The following is a 19,157-nucleotide window of genomic DNA, read 5'->3' on the forward strand; positions in this document are numbered from 1 at the left end:
ATTCCAAAATCTACCAGCCACCCAATAGATTACCATTGATTTTGTGGCCAGTGAGTGAAGAAAAATCTAGCAGCCACCTGCATATTTTACCAGCATTTGGCTGGTGGCTGGTGTTAATTTCCAACTCCGGGTACGAACCATATCTTTAAAATGCCTAAGCATTTGACACAAAACGAGCTAACTGAAACACTTTGTCTATAGACAGAAACTCACGTCTACATTCATCAGTCATGGAAAACAAATCAGGAAATTCTGCAGACAATTTAAGGAAAGCTTATATCTGAAATTGTGATAAAATGGATAGTAGAACAGAAAGTGTATTTCATTTTCAATCTCTCCCAGATCACAGAAGTGAAATTTTCTGAAAGTGTCCAGTCTCCACTGCCAGAGGCAGGATACCACATCTTAACTGGGCACAGACAGACATCTGAGCTCTGGTCAGGTTAAGGGTGACATAGTGCTCAGAGTGGTACATATGCTTAATTAGACTATGCATCCTCAGTTTTGGTTTACACGAAATTTCTTCTGACCATTTCTGTTTCGAATTTTCAAATAGTATTATTATTAGCTGCTGCAGCCTGTGCTTAACAGTTGTAAGTGCATGCAGCACATGGTTTGAAAGCTACTGTGTTAAGCCAACTAGCAGACTGCAGTAGGCCTGTACCACACAAATCTGTAACTATTGAGCTGATAAGTATCTTAAATGTGTAGATGAGCAAAGTTAATGCAAACCATTTCATGTAAGTACATGGAAGATGCATAAACACTTAGTCCAGGAGGTATAACTCTATAAAAAGACAAGTATGGGTCATCTACCCAGGTCTGCTAGTTAGCTGATTAGTTAAGAGCGGACTGCTTGGGTAGTTGATTATCAGCTCAAAAGATGCACATAGAAATGCTAATGCTAACTATTTCATGTTAGTGAATGGAGAATGCTAATCTAGTTAGCTTTCTTACCAAGTAGGGTCCATGTGATAGATTCGGTATCTTACTCTGTGGCAGCAAATCATTTGATGCAAATGATTAAAAGGAAAATACAGGTACTTGAGCCTAAAGGGAGCTGTCAATCGAGTGCTAGTTTGAGCAACCCAGTGAGCTGTTTTTGAACTAGGTTTTCTTATAGAAATGAACATTTTTTTTCTGAGATTTTTGTGAATGCTTAATAAGACTCTCAACTTTGATAGCATATATGTATTTTTACTATTTCAAGTCAAGTCTCCATTGGCTTTGAACAAATGTTTAAAATATGTTTGGGTATGCTGTCAATTACAGTTGTTAAAAAGAAAGATAATTGGATTTTGCAAAAAGCGGAATCGGCAGTTTTCAATTTTTTTCAGTCTGTTGGCATGTACTCACAGGCCAGACATACAATACACACACATGCACAAACAGGACCTATACATGCATTAAACTGGAGAGACATCAGAGTGAGGGGGCTGCCTTGGACAGGTCCCCTTGGTCAAGGGCACCTTGTTGGTCAAGGGTACCTTGGTGTGCTCAGGAGGTGAACTGGTGCCTCTCCAGCTACTAGTCCACACTCCATTTTTGGTCTGCATGGGGATTTGAACCAGCAACCCTCCAGTCCCTATGGATTGAGCTGCTGCCGCCCTGAATTGATTAAGTGAGTGATCGATTCAGCTCCAGTCTGTAAGCTTTTTGTTTTCCCAGGAAACTTCTCTGGTATTGTTTTCTGTTTCTGCAGAAATGTCTTCATGCCACAGATGTGTTGTCAAATTGGTGAATATCTATATCTGCTTGTGTTTAGCTTATTTGCAGTGTTTTATTTAAATGTCATGTCTGTGTTGTCAAAGTGGTGAGGTGGTTTTCTTGTGTTTTGTCTAATTTTGTGTTGCTGTAAGTTGCAGTGGATTGAGCTCTCTCACAGCTCTGTAAATGGTGACACCCTCTTGGTCCTCCTGACTTTCCATTCAAATGGAGACATTACAACAAACTCAATTTGTTTCCAGATAATCAAGTTCAGGTCTTCGCATCACAATCACATTTTACTGTACTGATAAAGACCAGGGCCACTTCTGTCAGTATATGCTTTTTGTGACCTGACGCAGATGAGCCTGTCAGGTTGAACTTTCTGCTGGTCATCACAGTACTGTACTGTAAGGCTCTCCTGGCAGAAAGAGTAATATGGTCATGTTAAAATGGGTGGAATTCCCCTTCTTGCTGAAAATCACTTTTCAGCTGGTGTTTCCATTATTTTGTCCCGCACTGTAGATGTCAGCTATTTTGGTAGACATAACTTCCTGTGGACAGTCCCATTTTTTGCCTTTTGCTTCAGCAGTCAGTATCTCACTCCATCCTGTTTCCTCCAGCTCTTCTTTCCTCTTCCACCTCTTCCCCAGCTTCGTTACCCCTTCTTTGCATGTGCTCTTCTATTACTCCCTGGATGGACATGGATACCTCCTCTGGGAGGTCAAAGGTCAGGGTCAGCTACAGAATAACAGCCATGGAGCTGGTAGATTTGGTGCTTATGACACACAAGTTTTTTGGGACATTAGTGGAAATGTTTCAACTTTCAATCTTTTTATTCTCCTACAATTGTAAAGTCTAACCCTTAAATATTTTTGTATTTCGTGGCTCGTAGTGTTTTGACCACGAAGAATGTAAGGCTGTAAGAATGAGTTGGCTTTGCCTTGGAAAAGCTCTGAAAGTTTTCCTGTCTCCTCTATCTGTTCCTGTCTCAGGTGATCAACGTGGATGGCAGTAACAGACAGACTCTGCTGGAGGACAAGCTGCCTCATATCTTTGGTTTTACTCTGCTTGGTGATTACATCTATTGGACTGACTGGCAAAGACGCAGCATTGAGAGGGTCCACAAAGCTACGGCTGTACGAGAGATCATCATCGATCAGCTGCCGGATTTAATGGGGCTGAAGGCCACTAAAGTGACAGAGACATATGGTAAGAAGGACAGGTTTTCAGCTAATTTCAAAACAACAGTAAAACGTGGAGCAAAAATTAAAGTAAGAAAAATATGTCAAACATTTTACATCTTACGTCTTTTATCTTGTTTCCCTCCTTCGATCTGTGTCCAGGTACAAACGGCTGTGCGGTGGATAATGGCGGATGCAGCCATCTGTGTTTCTGGTGTCGACAGGCTGTCAGCTGTGCCTGTCCCATGGGGATGGAGCTTCTCTCAGACCTGCAGACTTGTGTGGTGCCTGAGGCCTTCCTGCTCTTCACCAACAGGTACACCTACCTGTCAACCTGCAGTAGAACTGAAAAGTGGGGATGCACAATAATATCGACACGTCATCCGTATTGGCCGATAATGGGTTTAAAATGAAATATCGGAATCGGCCAACATGCTAATTTCTGCTGATATGACTGATTTTTTGTTTTTAAGTTGACAAGGTGAACATGTACAAAACATCAGGTAAATGATACAGCACAGTTAACAAAGCAACATATCTCAAAGATATACAAGTATATATGAAGAATATGAATGTTAAAAAAGTAGAATAGACAGATAACTCTTAACTCAACTCAACTTTTTTTATAGAGTACTTTAAAAACAGTGCTGTACATGAACATAAAAACATCTGACATAAAGCAAACATAAACAATAAAAACACTAAAACGAGAGCAGAGTCTCATGCTGAGTTGAAAGCCAAGGGATAAAATGGGTTTTAAGACGAGTTTTAAAAATGGACAGTGAGGGGGCTTGTCTGATGCGCAAAGGTAGGTCGTTCCAAAGTTTGGGAGCAGCAACAGAAAAAGCTCTATCCCCTCTGAGCTTCCACTTGGACCTCGGTACCTCCAGGAGCAGCTGATCAGCTGACCTGAGGCACCGAGCAGGAGCATAGGGATGGAGCAGCTCAGAGAGGTTAGGCGGAGCAAGACCATTTTAAGATTTAAAAACAAATGAAAGAATCTTATTGAACTCTAAAGTGCACAGGCAGCCAGTGGAGGGAGGCCAGAATGGGAGTTATGTGATCCCTCTTACGTGCTTCAGCTAAGAGACGAGCAGCAGCATTTTGAACCAACTGGAGACGTGCGAGGGAGGACTGGCTGACTCCAAAATAAAGTGCGTTACCGTAATCCAGCGAAGATGTGATGAAGGCATGGATTACTGTTTCAAAGTGCTGTTGTGCAAGAAAGTGCTTAACCTTTGCCAGCTGCCTAAGATGAAAAAAGCTGGACTTAGCTACTGCACCAATCTGCCGATCCAATTTAAAATCACCGTCCATCTTAAAACCCAAGTTTGAAACTGTTGGCTTCACATAATATGCCAAGGGGCCCAAGTCAACAGGGGGGAGGTCCACAAGAGCCATTGAGACCAAACACCATCACTTCTGTTTTCTTTTCATTAAAATTTAAAAAGTTCAGGGCCATTCAGGCTTTAATGTCTTCGAGACGTAACAGAAGTGGTTTAAGTGAGAAAGCATCTTTCTTCTTCAACGGCACATATATCTGACTATCGTCAGCATAACAATGGAAAAAAAATACCACACTTTTTAAGGATGGAACCCAGAGGCAGTAAATAGAGTGAGAAAAGCAGGGGCCCTAAAACTGAACCCTGTGGAACCCCATATGACAGAGGAGCAGAGCAGGACACACATAATTCTGTCTGCCAGACAAGACCTAACCCGCTCCAGAGCACTACCACAAATGCCCACTAGGTGCCGTAACCACGCCATTAAGATATTGTGGTCCACAGTATCAAAGGCCGCTGTTAGGTACAGCAGAACAGTGAAGGCATACACGAACAGAGGCATACACGTTTTTCTGTTGTTTGTCTCATGCATGTCTGGCGGAATGGATATGCTTTTATTTTAATCAATCAAGTTATCAGCACAGACCGCCTACCAGCTTGAAGTTTACATGTACATTATTAAGGGGACCTGTTCTGCTGTACTGTATTTTGTGTCATATATAGTGTTACGGTGAAGGATGTTTATATTAAACTTGGCCAAAATTTCAAATAATGAGGCAAACTTATGTAAAATTAACGCCTGTGAGCAAAAGCCTCAGGTTTCCTTCTTTTACGAACACTCTGTTTCCAACAGTTTTTCTACTCTGGCTACAGTATGATGTCATAGTGTGCCCAATTTCTTTACATGGCCATCTGCTCCAAGTGTTTACATTATGTAGCATACACTGCTACATGAAGCTACATGCTAACGTCAGGGAAACATGTAATCTTGGTTACCAGTGTTGTACATTTCTCCCTGATTTCAGATCGGATTCCTGTTGGAACATGGCTAGTTGTATTTTGAAGCTTTAATGTGGGATTTTTCACTGTTAAAAAAATGCAGCTTTCTCCTTTACAGTCACTTCGCTTTTGAAAATACACTTTTAACGTACATGTAACTACACTACATGCTAACGTTGGGGAAACATGTTGCTGATGTTGATTTCGGATCATATTTCTGCTGAAACCTGTGCGGTAGAAGCTTTTATTGGGGATTTTTCATAACAGAAAACGCTGCTATTCTCCATGACAGTCACCCCCTGCTGCAATGATGGTGCAGAGATGCTGAGATGTGGAAGACGTTGACCAATTAGAGCAGACTGGGCTTTTTCGGGAGTCGGACTTAAAGACACAGGCGCTGAAAAGAATGTCAGAGGGTGAAAACAGGTGTTTCAGCACAGACAGTATAAGGAAAATAAAGGTTTTTTTTTTTACCATGAAAGTAAAGATTTTCTTGTAGGAACCTTAAATACAAGTATGAACCTGAAAATGAGAACAATAGGTCACTTCTTTTTACCTATGGGCTGGGCCAAATCCATGTGAGCTACACTCAGTATGGTGCCTGAACACATCCTGTGTAGACACAGACAGCTGCTGTCTGCAGCAGCAGACATGCGACTCACACTACTCCTCCTGTGTAGACGTTGTGTTACATTTTTGTCATCATAGCTAAGTCAGAATTCATTTTATTTCTTTAAATTTTTCATTGTGTCAGTCTTGACTTAGTTTCAAGCCTGTTTCGACTCGATCTCAAAACTGCTTAAGCTTGGACTTCTCAGTCTAAGTGCAAGCAGTCTTGACTATAGCCCTGCCTTTCATGACTCTGAACATCAATGATTGTGTGTGAAAACATAATGAATTGGTGAGGTCCTGACCTTCATTAAATCTGCAAAATGCTGTTTTTTCCTCAGGGACAACATCCGGAGTATCTCTTTGGGTACCAACAGCAATGATGTGGCCATCCCTCTGACAGGAGTTAAAGAGGCCTCTGCTCTCGACTTTGATGTCTCTGAAAGAAGAATATACTGGACAGACATACAAGCCAAGGTAGGCTGAGCAGTGGAAATTTATTGGAGTCTGAGTTGGAATTTATGTTGTTTCAGAAACACACTTTGATTTAAAAAAACATTATATAAAATAAGTAGGGTTGTATATGTGTACTTCTGTTAAAAAAAAAAAAAAAGTATGAGAAATAATTCAGTCAGAATACATGTAGGCACTTTATTGTTTATTTTATCTGACCTGATTCCTTATTTAAGGATTTTTTGGTCATTTCTTGACTTTGAATTTCTATGCCTCTCAGACAATCAGCAGAGCATATATGAATGGCAGCTCTGTAGAACATGTCATTGAGTTCGGACTGGACTACCCAGAGGGCATGGCAGTTGACTGGATGGGTCGAAACATCTACTGGGCTGATACAGGCACGAACCGCATCGAGGTGGCCCGGCTGGACGGCCAGTACCGGCAGGTTCTGGTCTGTAAGGATCTTGACAACCCACGCTCACTGGACAACCCACGATCATTAGCACTGGACCCAGCCAACGGGTGAGAATGGAAACAACACAATTTAAAAATCTGGTTGACATATTGGTAAAAGTTGCTAAATTATGAAAAACCTCACAAACCTACAGCTTGGTCATTTTACTTCCCAATTCCCACATTTTCAGCAACCTATCAATCTGCTTTTTTTGGGGGGTTTATATATATATGTAGACATATATATATATATATATATACACATCCCTCCTCAACATAATGCAGAAACACTAACTATAGTAACTAATAACACAGTCTGTCTCTCCACTGGCATCTCCCTCTCTCCTTCACTCACACACACACACACACACACACACACACACACACACACACACACATACATGCACACACCTCACCTCTTGAAGTTTTCCTTTTAGGTCAAATACACAGGATATAGTTTTATCAAGTCTGCAACAACAAAGTCACTATAGAAACTCAATAATATCTCGCTGTAAACAAATCTATCATGTTAATAAAATAAATATTCTTCCTGCCATCACAATACTGGGTGAAAAAAAAAATGTTATCTTAGCATGAAGAACACAGACATCAGTATCAGTCATTCAGTCTGCTCTCTGTCCCCCCTCTACTGAGGAGACGTACTGTCTACAGGTTGGCTGCCTCGGCTACATTTTGTCTGCATTTTGGCTGCCTCAGGTACATTTTCAGATTATGTGATACTTGTACTACTCCTACCTCTACTACATACAGACAGCTTTCATTTTAGTTTGTTTTTAACAATTTGCTGTTAGCCCTGTTAGCACGATGTACTTGTGTAGACCACAGTCGTAAACCACAATAGCGGTGAATGAGACTGTGGACAGAGCAGACTGAAATATGGCTTTGCACATGCTGATCATGCGTATTGATAAAGAATTGGTGTTTTACTGGGAGAGGTTGTATTTTACTTACAGTAACAAGCGTAGTTGTCGTCAATGTCGTATTCTTGAAGTTATATTTCCGTCATCTCGCTTTCTCTCTCTCTCTCTCTCCCTCTCTCCCTCTCTCTCTCTCTCTCTCTCTCTCTCTCTCTCTCTCTCTTCCCCCCTACTCTCTCTCTCTCTCTCTCTCTCTCTCTCTCTCTCTCTCTCTGTGTCTGTGTGTCTGTGTATCTGCGTGTGTGTGGAGGGGGTCAGCCCTGACATGCAGAGGGCAGGAGAGAGGCTGCAGCATGATAATACATGAAACCAAACCTTTAAAAAGTAACGATAAAAGAGCCAATAATGTTGGAGCTTATTATTATTATTATTACGGTCTTGATTAATTTTGCCCTGGGTGGTTAAATACCAGGTCTCGGTACCCATCCCTGTTCAGGCCACTCGGAGGTTGCTTCTGGGCTGCATGTGGCCCGCTTTGAACAGCTGAACATTTGATTGAGCAGTTAGCGGAGCAGCCCTGTGGAGGTGATTCACTGTCAGACACCTGTATTATGCTGAAGGGCCGCTTCTTTCAAGGGTGAGTTGGTGCCAATGACTTCATGTAGCGTGCCTCTTCACTCTGTCTGAGGTAGTGAGAGTGTAGTGATGTCATTGTGCTGGTATGTGGGTACAACAGCCAGCATCCTGCCTCTTTTCACCCATAACCTCCAGCTGAGAGGGATGATGCTATTAAACCTGTTTGTTAATCACCGTTCATCTCAGGCCAAACCACCCCCAGACACTCTGATTTGCCCCTGTGTGTGTTTGTGTGTTTATGTGGGTGCTAAGTACCTGTGCCAGCGTGTCAAATTCCCTAACACATGTCACTCACTTGGTGGTATCTTGATGATGTCATGGTGCAGAGCTGTCAGCACGCACGCCTGGAGGCACCTGATGTCATTTAATGATCACATAGCCATGCTCACACATTAATAAAGACAACAGCACAGTTGTCTGCTTTCACAGAACTTAACAAAACAAATGTTACAAAATGGAAACAGGTTCTCAGTCTGGAATAGATGAACCACCTACGTAAATATTTTATCCAAAAAAACCCCAAATAAACTGATTTTAGGGAACCTACCGTAACTCTCTCACATACAGAGATGGATAGTTTAGGCGTGTGTGTCCCGGGCTGAAACAGTGTTTTGTCTCCACAGCTACATGTACTGGACAGAGTGGGGTGGTCGACCTCGTATAGCCAGAGCCTACATGGATGGCAGCACCATCACAACGCTGGTGGATAAAGTGGGCCGGGCCAACGGACTGACCATTGACTATGTAGACCATCGACTATACTGGACCGACTTGGACACATGTATGATCGAAAGCACCAACATGCAAGGTTTGGACACAAAAACATACTTTAAGCTATCCTAATATTCTTTGAACATCAATAGGGTTATGGCTCATTTCATAACATAAAATTTCCACCTAAAAAAAAAAAAAACACTCACACTAACTAAATGGTGGGTGTTGGTTGTGTGAGTAGGGTAATCCTCATTGCACACTCAAAGCACACATTAAAATGAACTTAATCAAATAATTGGTAGCAAAATATATTTATTACAGTCATGGTTCCTACAGATCCTTAAAAATCCTTTAAAAAAATCTGATATTCAAAATTTATGATCATTAAGTCTTGAAACATATAGTTGTGTGATGGGTGTTAAATTTTGAGATGAAGTTAAGAGCTATGAGAAACCCAATCAAGCAAACATGCTCCAAATATACTCCAAACTAAATAAAATATAATAGTTTGTTTAACATGCAAGCATTCATTTAGACAAAGATGAGTTTGTGACCAAAAATGAGCCCCAGGTTTGGCTTCAGTTACAGCAGTGTACGCAGGCTGGCAACATCTTTCTGACATTTTTTTTCATTGCCTCATTACCACCACCAAATACAACATGACCTGCAGTCATCATGTGATTGGCTGTATTTTTATGCCACTGCACCGGTGATAGCTGTGGCCGGAGGCATTTTGTTTTCGAGTTGTCTGTCTGTCTCTCTGTACCATTACTGTGAACACAGTATCACAAGAATGGCTCAAAGGTATTTCTTCAAATTTGGCACAAAGGTCCGCTTGGACTCAAGGATGAAGTGATTACATTTTGGTGGTCAGAGGTCAAGGTCACCGTGACTTTCTTCGTCTTGATCTCATGAATGGAATATTTCAAGTACGCCTTGAGGGAATTTTTTCAAGTTTGGCACAAACGTCTACTTGGGCACAAGAATGAACTGATAAAGATTTTGGTGTCAAAGGTCACTGTGACCTCACAAAATATGTTTTTGGTCATAGCTCAAGAATTTATATGTGACAAAATGTTCATGTCTAATAGGATAAAATTGTGAAGTAATGACTTTTAATATGCAGCTTCACTGTGACATCATATTGTTCTGCAAAAACAGTTTTCTGGCCATTAGGAAAAGAAGAGGAGACATTTGGTCAGATACTGGTGACACTAATCCACCTGTGCTGCTTGTATAGAACTTCTGTGCTGCTGGGTGTTTGAATCATGCATGTTTTATAATTTGTAGCTTCTTTGCAGCATTCATTCATTCATTCATCTTCTAACCGCTTCATCCTCTTGAGGGTCGCGGGGGGGCTGGAGCCTATCCCAGCTGACATCGGGCAGGTCGCCAGACTATCGCAGGGCTGACACATAGAGACAAACAACCATTCACGCTCACATTCACACCTATGGACAATTTAGAGTTATCAATTAACCTAGTCCCCAATCTGCATGTCTTTGGACTGTGGGAGGAAGCCGGAGTGCCCGGAGAGAACCCACGCTGACACGGGGAGAACATGCAAACTCCGCACAGAAGGGCTCCCACGCCCGGGATCGAACCGGCAACCCTCTTGCTGTGAGGCGAGAGTGCTAACCACCACACCACCATGCCGCCCTCTTTGCAGCATATTCCTCCCATATTTGAGGAATTGTCTACTGTCATGGCTACATATGAGTCTGGACACACATGGATGTAAACTAACCCAACTAGTTTGTGGAGGCATACAAACATGAGGCGGTAATTCTAGTTTTTCATGTTTCTGTGGCCACAAGTTTGCATTTGCTGACCTCATCTGAGTTTAAAACTCATCAACCATTTTGATAGGAAACCCTCAAAAGTGGGCGAGGCTTCGCAAATACAGAGGTGCAGTATGAAGCTGTGTAGAGGACTGCTGACCTCAACCCACTCCTCCGTCACCTGCTTTGTTGGATAAGGTCCTTCCTATGATGAGGATAAGGATGAGGATGAAATTCATAAATTAGACCATGCTCTGTCAACGGAGGTTTTGCTTGTTCATATTCAAACACACACCTCTGACCCATGATAGCTCTCTGCTAGCTACTGCAACCTTGGCAAACTGTCAACTGCAGTTTTATATGATAGGCAGTGTGAGCTAGTTGCTAAAACAAGAGGTAGTTAAACAATTGACACAAACTTGTATTTGTTATTTGACTGTGTCTTTAACATACTGCATGAACCTGGTTATTGATTACATTGCTGAATTGAGGGTGGAAGTTTATTTGTGACCTTGGACATAGTAGTTTAAAAAAGATTTAAGGTCCAGTCACTAGCCTTAGTGAACCTTGAGATAAGATTATTTGGTCAAAACAAGATTGCTAAATTGTTAAATTGCAATATGTGATGCACAGTGGAAATCCGTTCATCAAATACATTATGTACTTGGCAATATAGGCATCACTGAGATCCATTTAATGGTATATTTTTGTTGCACAACCACTGGGTATTTGCTGCTGATGTTGTGGAAATAATTTCCAGAAAATGATTATCAACCAGAGATACCTCCATTTATCTTCAGAGACAGAGGGAAATAAAACTAATACATTCTCAAGACTTTCTAGTTATAATTCTCAGCTCCACCGATGAGTGCAGATTATTTACTGTTTATGTGTCGGTTGATCTTTGTCAGACTAATCTCTAACTAATAGCTGGATTTGCATGAGATTTGCTGTTCACATTCTCACACCAAACGAAATTAAAAACTTATTGATTTTGGAGACTTCATGACCTTTCCTCTAGTGCCACCATCAGGCCATCTCTCAGCAGAGTGAATCTGACTCTGCACAACACATGATGCCACATGTATCCTAAACTTTTATCAGTACCAGTAATTCTTTTGATGTTTTTAACCTCTATCATATCTTGTATAGGCCTTCAGAGGGAGATCATCGTAGACGACCTCCCTCACCCCTTCGGTCTGACTCAGTACCGAGATTTTATCTACTGGACAGATTTTAACCTGCGCAGTATTGAACGAGCAGACAAACGCAGCGGACTCAACCGCACTGTGGTGCTGCAGGTATGGGAACAGGCGAGTGTAAGCAACTTCAGTAACCAGTATGTTTGATTTCTACTTTTATTGTGCTCCTAATTTGTTCTTTTAGAGACTTTCATTAAAATCTGGGGGAGACACTTCATACTTTGTATTTTTGGCATTAAAATGATCATTAAACATTTGCTTGAAATATCAATCCAGTCCAGAGATACTGGACAGAGGGATGTTGTATGCTGTAAAGCCCTCTGAGGAAAATTGTGATTTGTGATATTGGGCTTTATAAATAAAATTGAATGATTGATTGATTGATTGATTGATCTTTTTTGCCGTGACATCACTGTGTCCCCAGGGCCAGCTTGAGCTGATGCTGGACATTCTGGTGTTCCACTCCTCCCGTCAGGAGGGTACCAACGAGTGCTCCCATAACAACGGCAACTGTGCTCATCTTTGCCTTGCCACGCCTGCTGGTGCCCAGTGCCGCTGTGCCTCCCACTACACTTTAAACCCCGATGGACGAAACTGTAGCTGTAAGTACAGAGAGAAACACTAGTATGTCTGACAATCAAAGGATAAATTCCAGGACTGGTTTTTAAAACAAATGAGAAACACCCCATCCTTTTAATGAGTATAGTTGAGATGTTCTTCAACATGGCATTTAAATACAGTACTGCTTTTCTAAAATCAAAGCTGATTTTCAAGTAATGTGACTGCTGCTATTCTCTGATAAATTAACACTTGTTACGTCAGGACAACAGCAGTCATGTCAGACTCACCACTCTGCTGCTGTTGAATGACTGATTGTAGAACATCCTTGAAATTGGCCGTTGTATTTAAAACATTAAATTATTTCACCTCTTTTGAGTTGCTGTAAAGATTCAGTTCACAGTTGAATTGCAAAAAACATCAACAGTGAGATGGCTGGAATTTTTTGTGTGTGAGTGATCGTGTGTTAGCCCAGTGATGGACCTTGTCCCTGCCTTTCTGCTGCCATGCAGCTGTAGTAGGGAGCATCTACTGTGTAGAAATAACGGACATAACCACGGTGATGCCACCCATTGGTTTGTGGATTCATGTTTTTTGGCATTTTGGCTGTCGGCATCTAGATTTTTTGGCATGAGAAGTGACCATATGTGATCGAGAGGGTGGAGTTGGGTGGATCTGACCCATAGACTGTGGTACCTCACAGACAAACTGTCACTCAAAGCGTCTTTAATCAGAATCAGAATCAGCTTCATTCGCCAAGTACGTGTGTACATACAAGGAATTTGACTCCAGTAGACTTGCTCTATACTATAATATACAATATACAAAAAATATACAACTATTCATTAAATATAAAAAAATAATTGAATTATTTTTGAATATATACAATATACAAGGAAGCAGTGTTGTTTCACCTGCCACTCTGTGACCGTTTATGAGCTCATCAGAGTGACAGCCTGGGGGAAGAAATTGTCTTTGTGAGGGGTGGTTTTGGCGAACAGTGCTCTGTAGCGCTGTGTAGAACATGATCAGCAGTTCCTGAGACAGGTTGAGCTTCCTGAGCTGTCGCGGGAAGTACAGCCTCTGCTGGGCCTTTTCCGGACAGTGTCTAGATCCTTGCATAAGTCCCTGGGGAGTCGAGGTGGTGCAGGATGTAGTGCAGTCCCATGTTGACTGCATGATCCACCGACCTGTTTGCCCGGTAGGCAAACTGCAGGGGGTCCAGCAGCGGGCCTGTGATGTCCTTCAGGTGGCTCAGCAGCAGTCTTTCAAAGGATTTCATGTCCACAGATGTCAGGGCGATGGGCCTGTAGTCATTTAATCCTGTGATGGAACGCTTCTTGGGGACCGGGATGATGGTGGAGCGTTTGAAGCAGGAGGTTACTTCACACAACTCCAACTATCGGTTGAAGACCCGAGTGAAGATAGGGGCCAGCTGGTCAGAGCAGACTCTCAGGCAGGAGGGAGACAGACCGTCAGGTCCCGGAGCCTTCCTGGTCTTCTGTCTCTGGAAGAGCTGACACACATCCTCTTCACAGACCTTTAGTGCAGGTCGGGGGGATAGAGGAGAGGGGGGAGGGGGAGCTGGGGGTGCAGGTAATTCCTTTCTGTGGTTGGAATGTGTGAAAAGGGCCTTTTCAAACCTGGAGTAGAAGCTGTTCAGGTCGTCTGCTCATCAGAGGTTTTCCACAGGGTGGGGGGATGGTCTCCTGTAGCTGGTAATGTCCTGCAGGCCTCTCCAAACTGACGCAGGGACGTTGACTGAGAAGCAGTGGGTTTTAGCTTCTCACTGTAGCCCCTCTTGGCTACCTGATCTCTTTTGTCAGCTTGTTTCTGGCCTGCTTGTACAGGGCCCGATCCTTGCTCCTGTAGGCCTCCTCCTTGGCCTGGCACAGCTGCCTGAGTTTGGGTGTGAATGAGGGTTTGTTGTTGTTGTCTCGGTCTGCACACACATATCTTCACAAAAGTTGATGTCACATGTAAGATGTCACAGTGTCAGTCAGTTCATTTAGGTCTGTGGCTGCAGCTTCAAAAACACTCCAATCTGTGCAGTCAAAGCAGGCCTGTAGCTCCAGCTTTGACTCCTCAGTCCACTTCCTTATAGTCCTTACTACAGGCTTAGAAGTTTTTAATTTCTGCCTGTAGGTCAGGATAAGATGGAGCAGACAGTGATCAGAGAGCCCCAAAGCTGCACAGGGGACAGAGCAATAAGCGTCCTTTAACTGTGTAGCAGTGGTCCAGTGTGTTAGAGTCCCTGGTGGGGCATTTTATGTGCTGTTTGTATCGGGGACGCTCGAGAGAGGTTTGCTCTGTTAAAAACCCCTAGGATGATGAGCAGGGAGTCTGGATGTTTTTTCGCCACGTCTGTCACTTGGTCAGCGAGGTGTTGGAACGCCTCCATTTCCTAAGCCATAATAAAATTTAAATGGATGAGTTTTATAAAAAAAAATCACCCCTGTACAGTCGTCATGAATGGTTAAATTAGCTATACTGACCAAAACTGATGATTGTGATTGGTTTAAAGAAATACAAACAATCAGTACCTTTCCACCCTCAGTGGGTTATTATGATGATTTCAGCCAGACCTTTCTCCAGTGATGGCAAAGTGTTAGATAGATCTGGCTATGCAAGACTAATGCCGGATTTCCACTGGATGCGTGTCCGTTGCAGAACGGCAGCGCTGGTTATCCGCTGCGTGCTCCGCTGTCCATCAATACCCACCGGCTGCGTTTGCTGTGCGGAGCAGTGCAGCTCCGATGGAAGACATCTTGGTGCACTGCCATGATTAATATCTCCTCGTCCATGGTGTCAACGGGGTGAAATGACGTCTGAAAACCTCTGACCTGTTGACTTCAGGCCTGCCTCTGCCCATTATGTAGTTTTCAAGGTGTAGTGCAAGGAAATATGATCCGCCATGAACACTGTGTATTTTATTTTGAAAATTAACCGGATGTTTTATTGTGTTTCTGTGCACGACTTCCTGCCCTGCACGATCTGGAAACACACACATTGACTAGAATTGAATCCTATCGGCTCTGCTGCCGTGCCAGAGCGGAGACGCAACCAACACGCATCTGGTGGAAATAGGTCGGAATGAGGATTGACTGGCTTCTGGAGACAGCCTCAAGTGGCCATTTGAGTAACTGCAGGTTGTGGCATGTTGGCTTCATTTTTCAGCAGCTTGGTTGGGAGTCAAGAACAGAAATGACTGAAGTAAAAGGTTAAAGGATTAATCCCAGTTGCCTCTTGCTCAACTGCCAGCACACAAACTATGTGAAAATCTGCGTGCGAGCACGCACACACACACACACACACACACACACACACACACACACACACACACACACACACAGGCTGGGGAAGCCAGCATACTTGTGTTGTTTCCAAAGAGTGGAGGCAGTCAACACTTCCTCAGCTCTTGGGACCATCATTCAGAGCGGTTTCAGCTGTTCTGATGGGATGATGTGTGTTTGTGTGTGTTTTGACCCTGGGTTTTTGTGTTTCACAATATGTGTTGAGCAAACTTGGACCTTCCTGTGAACATTGTTCATTCCATGTACTCACTCCTCTTCATTCCTTCATCCATCCCTGCATCCCTTCTGACTCTCTGTCTACAGCTCCCTCTAGTTTCCTGCTCTTCAGTCAGAAGGCCAGTATCAGCAGGATGGTCTTGGGAGAGCAGAGTCCTGACATCATCCTGCCCATCCACGTCCTGAGGAACGTCCGAGCTGTAAGCTACGACCCGCTGGACCGGCTGGTCTACTGGCTGGATGGACGACAGAACATCCGCAGGGCCAGAGATGATGGAGCCATGGTAAAATTCACCCTGATGCAGGCACTGACTGCATTTGATACACAAGTGTCAGATCTTCAACATATATCTCCTTGAACTCAGCTGCTTGCTATCATGTAAAAATACAATCAACTCAACAGTAAATGTGTCCTCTAAATGTGTCCTCGCCTTCACTAAAGATAATGTTCTGCTGTAGGCCAACTTGAAGTTGAGGTAGACTTCATACAGCTTCCTAGAAAAATAAACACTGTAGTTATATGCAGATTAATAGATCTGCTGCAGTAGTGAGACAGGGAGCAGTTTGTAAAGCTTCCCATGACTAAATATCAGTATGAGTCAAATGTTGAACTTGTGACCTTGCTGTGTTTGCCTCCAGTCTTCCATGATAGTGAGCAGCAGCGTTCAGCCAGTAGATAACCAGCTTCATGACCTGAGCCTGGACCCCTACAGTCGCCATATTTACTGGACCTGTGAGACAACCAACACCATCAATGTCCAGAGGATGGATGGACACACCGTGGGTGTGGTCCTGAAGGATGACACTGACAAGCCACGGGCCATTGTGGTTAATGCCGAGAAAGGGTGAGCTCACTGTTCCACAAAATAAGTTTCATGAACATATGTTGTACTCTGTGTGTGGAGGAAAATGATGATTAGAACTGTTTATCTGTGAATTTAATGGCATACCTCTGTGTTTGTGTCTCCCTCTGCAGGTACATGTATTTCACCACAGTGCAAGAACGCTCAGCTAAGATTGAAGGAGCCAGTCTAGATGGGACAGAGAGAGAGTCTCTGTTCACCACTGGGCTGATCAGACCAGTCGCTCTGGCTCTGGATAACAAACTAGGAAAACTATTCTGGGTAGACGCCGACCTTAAACGCATCGAGAGTAGTGACCTGACAGGTGAGTTACTGAAAACAGAAATAACTCAAATGCCTGCTCACATAACGTCCAGAAACATTCAATGAAATTCAGTGAGGAGTGAATCTGCCTGTTCATGAGTTTGTACAGTAAGATGGAGAACAAAAAGGCTACTGAAACCATATGATGATGATTTAAATTTAAAGAGGCAACAGAAAAATCAGACTATCACCGTTTACATAGGTTAATTAGTGGCTTTGCAAACTTTGTAATAAGCTTCTGCTATCGGTGCTGAAATTTCGCGGAAAAAAATCTGCTTTGCTCAGGGACTGGAGCTGGTCCTTATGAGGAGTTGGGCATGAGATAGTTGAGTCCTGAGCACAATGGCAGATGGACAAAGTTTGGAGACAAGTGGAAAAACGTCTGTCTGAGGAGGCAAAGAAGAGCAAAAAGGAGAGTGATAAAAGAAGAGGAAAAACAAGAGTAAACCTCAGTCAGGCGTTCAAGAGATGGAGGGAGCTCCGTGACCAAAGAGGCCTCAACACCGGTGTCCAGCTAGCTTTCTTTCTAATGGATCAGTAAGTAACACGGCTAAATGTTAGCTAGACGAGAGAGGACTGTACTGCACTGGCTGCTAGGTAATTCCTAGCTGGCCAGCATCGCAAATTGCCGTAACCAGGGACGGGTAGCGAGTGTTGGTCAGCTGACATCTTCGTTGCCATTCTACGGCAGCCCTCTGACAGTGATACCCCCACCCCTTCCTTCTGTTCTCTTCTCACGGAGGCAGCTATCGACAGACATCAACCAGCTAAGTGAACACTGAGCTTTATCTCCCATTCAATTTGAGCTCCAACGTCGTTTCCATAAGGTACCGTTTATTCTAGAATCGTGACTGTTTACATGTGTGTATTGGTTTAATTCCACTGTGTCTACTGTTGTTTGTACTGATACTGTGCATTCTGGTATAATTATTTGCATTACTATTTGTTTTTTCTTCTGATAATTGTTGCTTAGTCTCTTTACTCATTTATTTGGGTGTCCACGCACCTTCTCATTCTACATATACATAAAGGTATACCGGTGGCTTTACAGCCTGCATTTTATTGATTATCTCTGATCCCCACGGTCGTTGCGACAGTGCAACGCAACACCACTGACGCTAGGTGGCGCTAAGCTAAAAAAAAACAACCCGAATCCTATCTGTTGCCTCTTTAAATATATGCTTCATATCAGTTGGGATTAATAATTAATTTCAATAATTGAGAAGAAAGCTTCTAGAAAGGTGGGGCTTCCTCTTTTCCACCAACATGATTAGTGCCTCTGACTCCTCATTGCTAAAACTTAACGTCTATTATTTTGTCCATAATAGAAAGCTAGCTAGCCAGTGACAAGTGGGAGTTGTTGATATTATGTCTTGTCCATCTTGCCTAGCCTACCAGTACATTCTAATCAAAGATAGAGGTAGTCTGTGCACATTCTGAACATAGATGCAGGCATGACAGGAGCAGGAGGTGCAGCTGGAAGAATCAAAATTATATTTAGGATTAGGATTTAAGTTAAGTTAAGACAAGATAAGAGGTTTGAAATAGGAGAGGACACAGCCATAAGATTAAAATTGCTTCTGAAATAGGAAGATAGGATTTTTCGTATCTTGGAAACTTAAGTTAGGACAAGCACTTGGAATATTTTTCTGTAATGAGGCCCCAGACTCCCATGACTTATTCATAGCCTCATGCAGCCACATGGAAAACATGACCAAAAACAGACATTTACTGAAGCCATTCCACACACAGATTGATATTATTTGTTGAACTGAGACCAAATAACACAGACAGACACAGACTGCAGAGCTGTTTTGTCTATCTGTGCAAGGGCTAAAAAGATTTTGTCAGTGACTCTGGTCATATACAAACAAACCCTGTGTTCCATTGTGCTCTGTTTTATTTACATTGGCTCATCCAACCACAGCCATCGAAATTCAAACAATATCTGTAATTAACAAGAAATGTCAAAGATATGTATGAGTTTTTCTCATGTTAAGTTCT

General features: G+C 42.8%; 1 protein-coding gene across 2 annotated transcripts in view; it reads left to right on the forward strand.

Moving 5' to 3' along the window:
* lrp5 (low density lipoprotein receptor-related protein 5) overlaps nt 1–19,157 on the forward strand; it is a 112,478-nt gene that overhangs the window by 78,555 nt on the left and 14,766 nt on the right. For both annotated transcript variants that reach the window (XM_049574395.1, XM_049574396.1), the window contains 10 exons: nt 2,700–2,916; nt 3,051–3,204; nt 6,121–6,256; nt 6,513–6,757; nt 8,826–9,010; nt 11,850–11,998; nt 12,324–12,501; nt 16,075–16,271; nt 16,627–16,832; nt 16,964–17,154. In XM_049574395.1, the coding sequence (XP_049430352.1) occupies nt 2,700–2,916; nt 3,051–3,204; nt 6,121–6,256; nt 6,513–6,757; nt 8,826–9,010; nt 11,850–11,998; nt 12,324–12,501; nt 16,075–16,271; nt 16,627–16,832; nt 16,964–17,154 (1,858 nt within the window). The remainder of the gene's footprint in view (nt 1–2,699; nt 2,917–3,050; nt 3,205–6,120; nt 6,257–6,512; nt 6,758–8,825; nt 9,011–11,849; nt 11,999–12,323; nt 12,502–16,074; nt 16,272–16,626; nt 16,833–16,963; nt 17,155–19,157) is intronic.

This window comes from Epinephelus fuscoguttatus, linkage group LG4 (assembly GCF_011397635.1).
Source record: "Epinephelus fuscoguttatus linkage group LG4, E.fuscoguttatus.final_Chr_v1".
NCBI lineage: Eukaryota > Metazoa > Chordata > Actinopteri > Perciformes > Serranidae > Epinephelus > Epinephelus fuscoguttatus.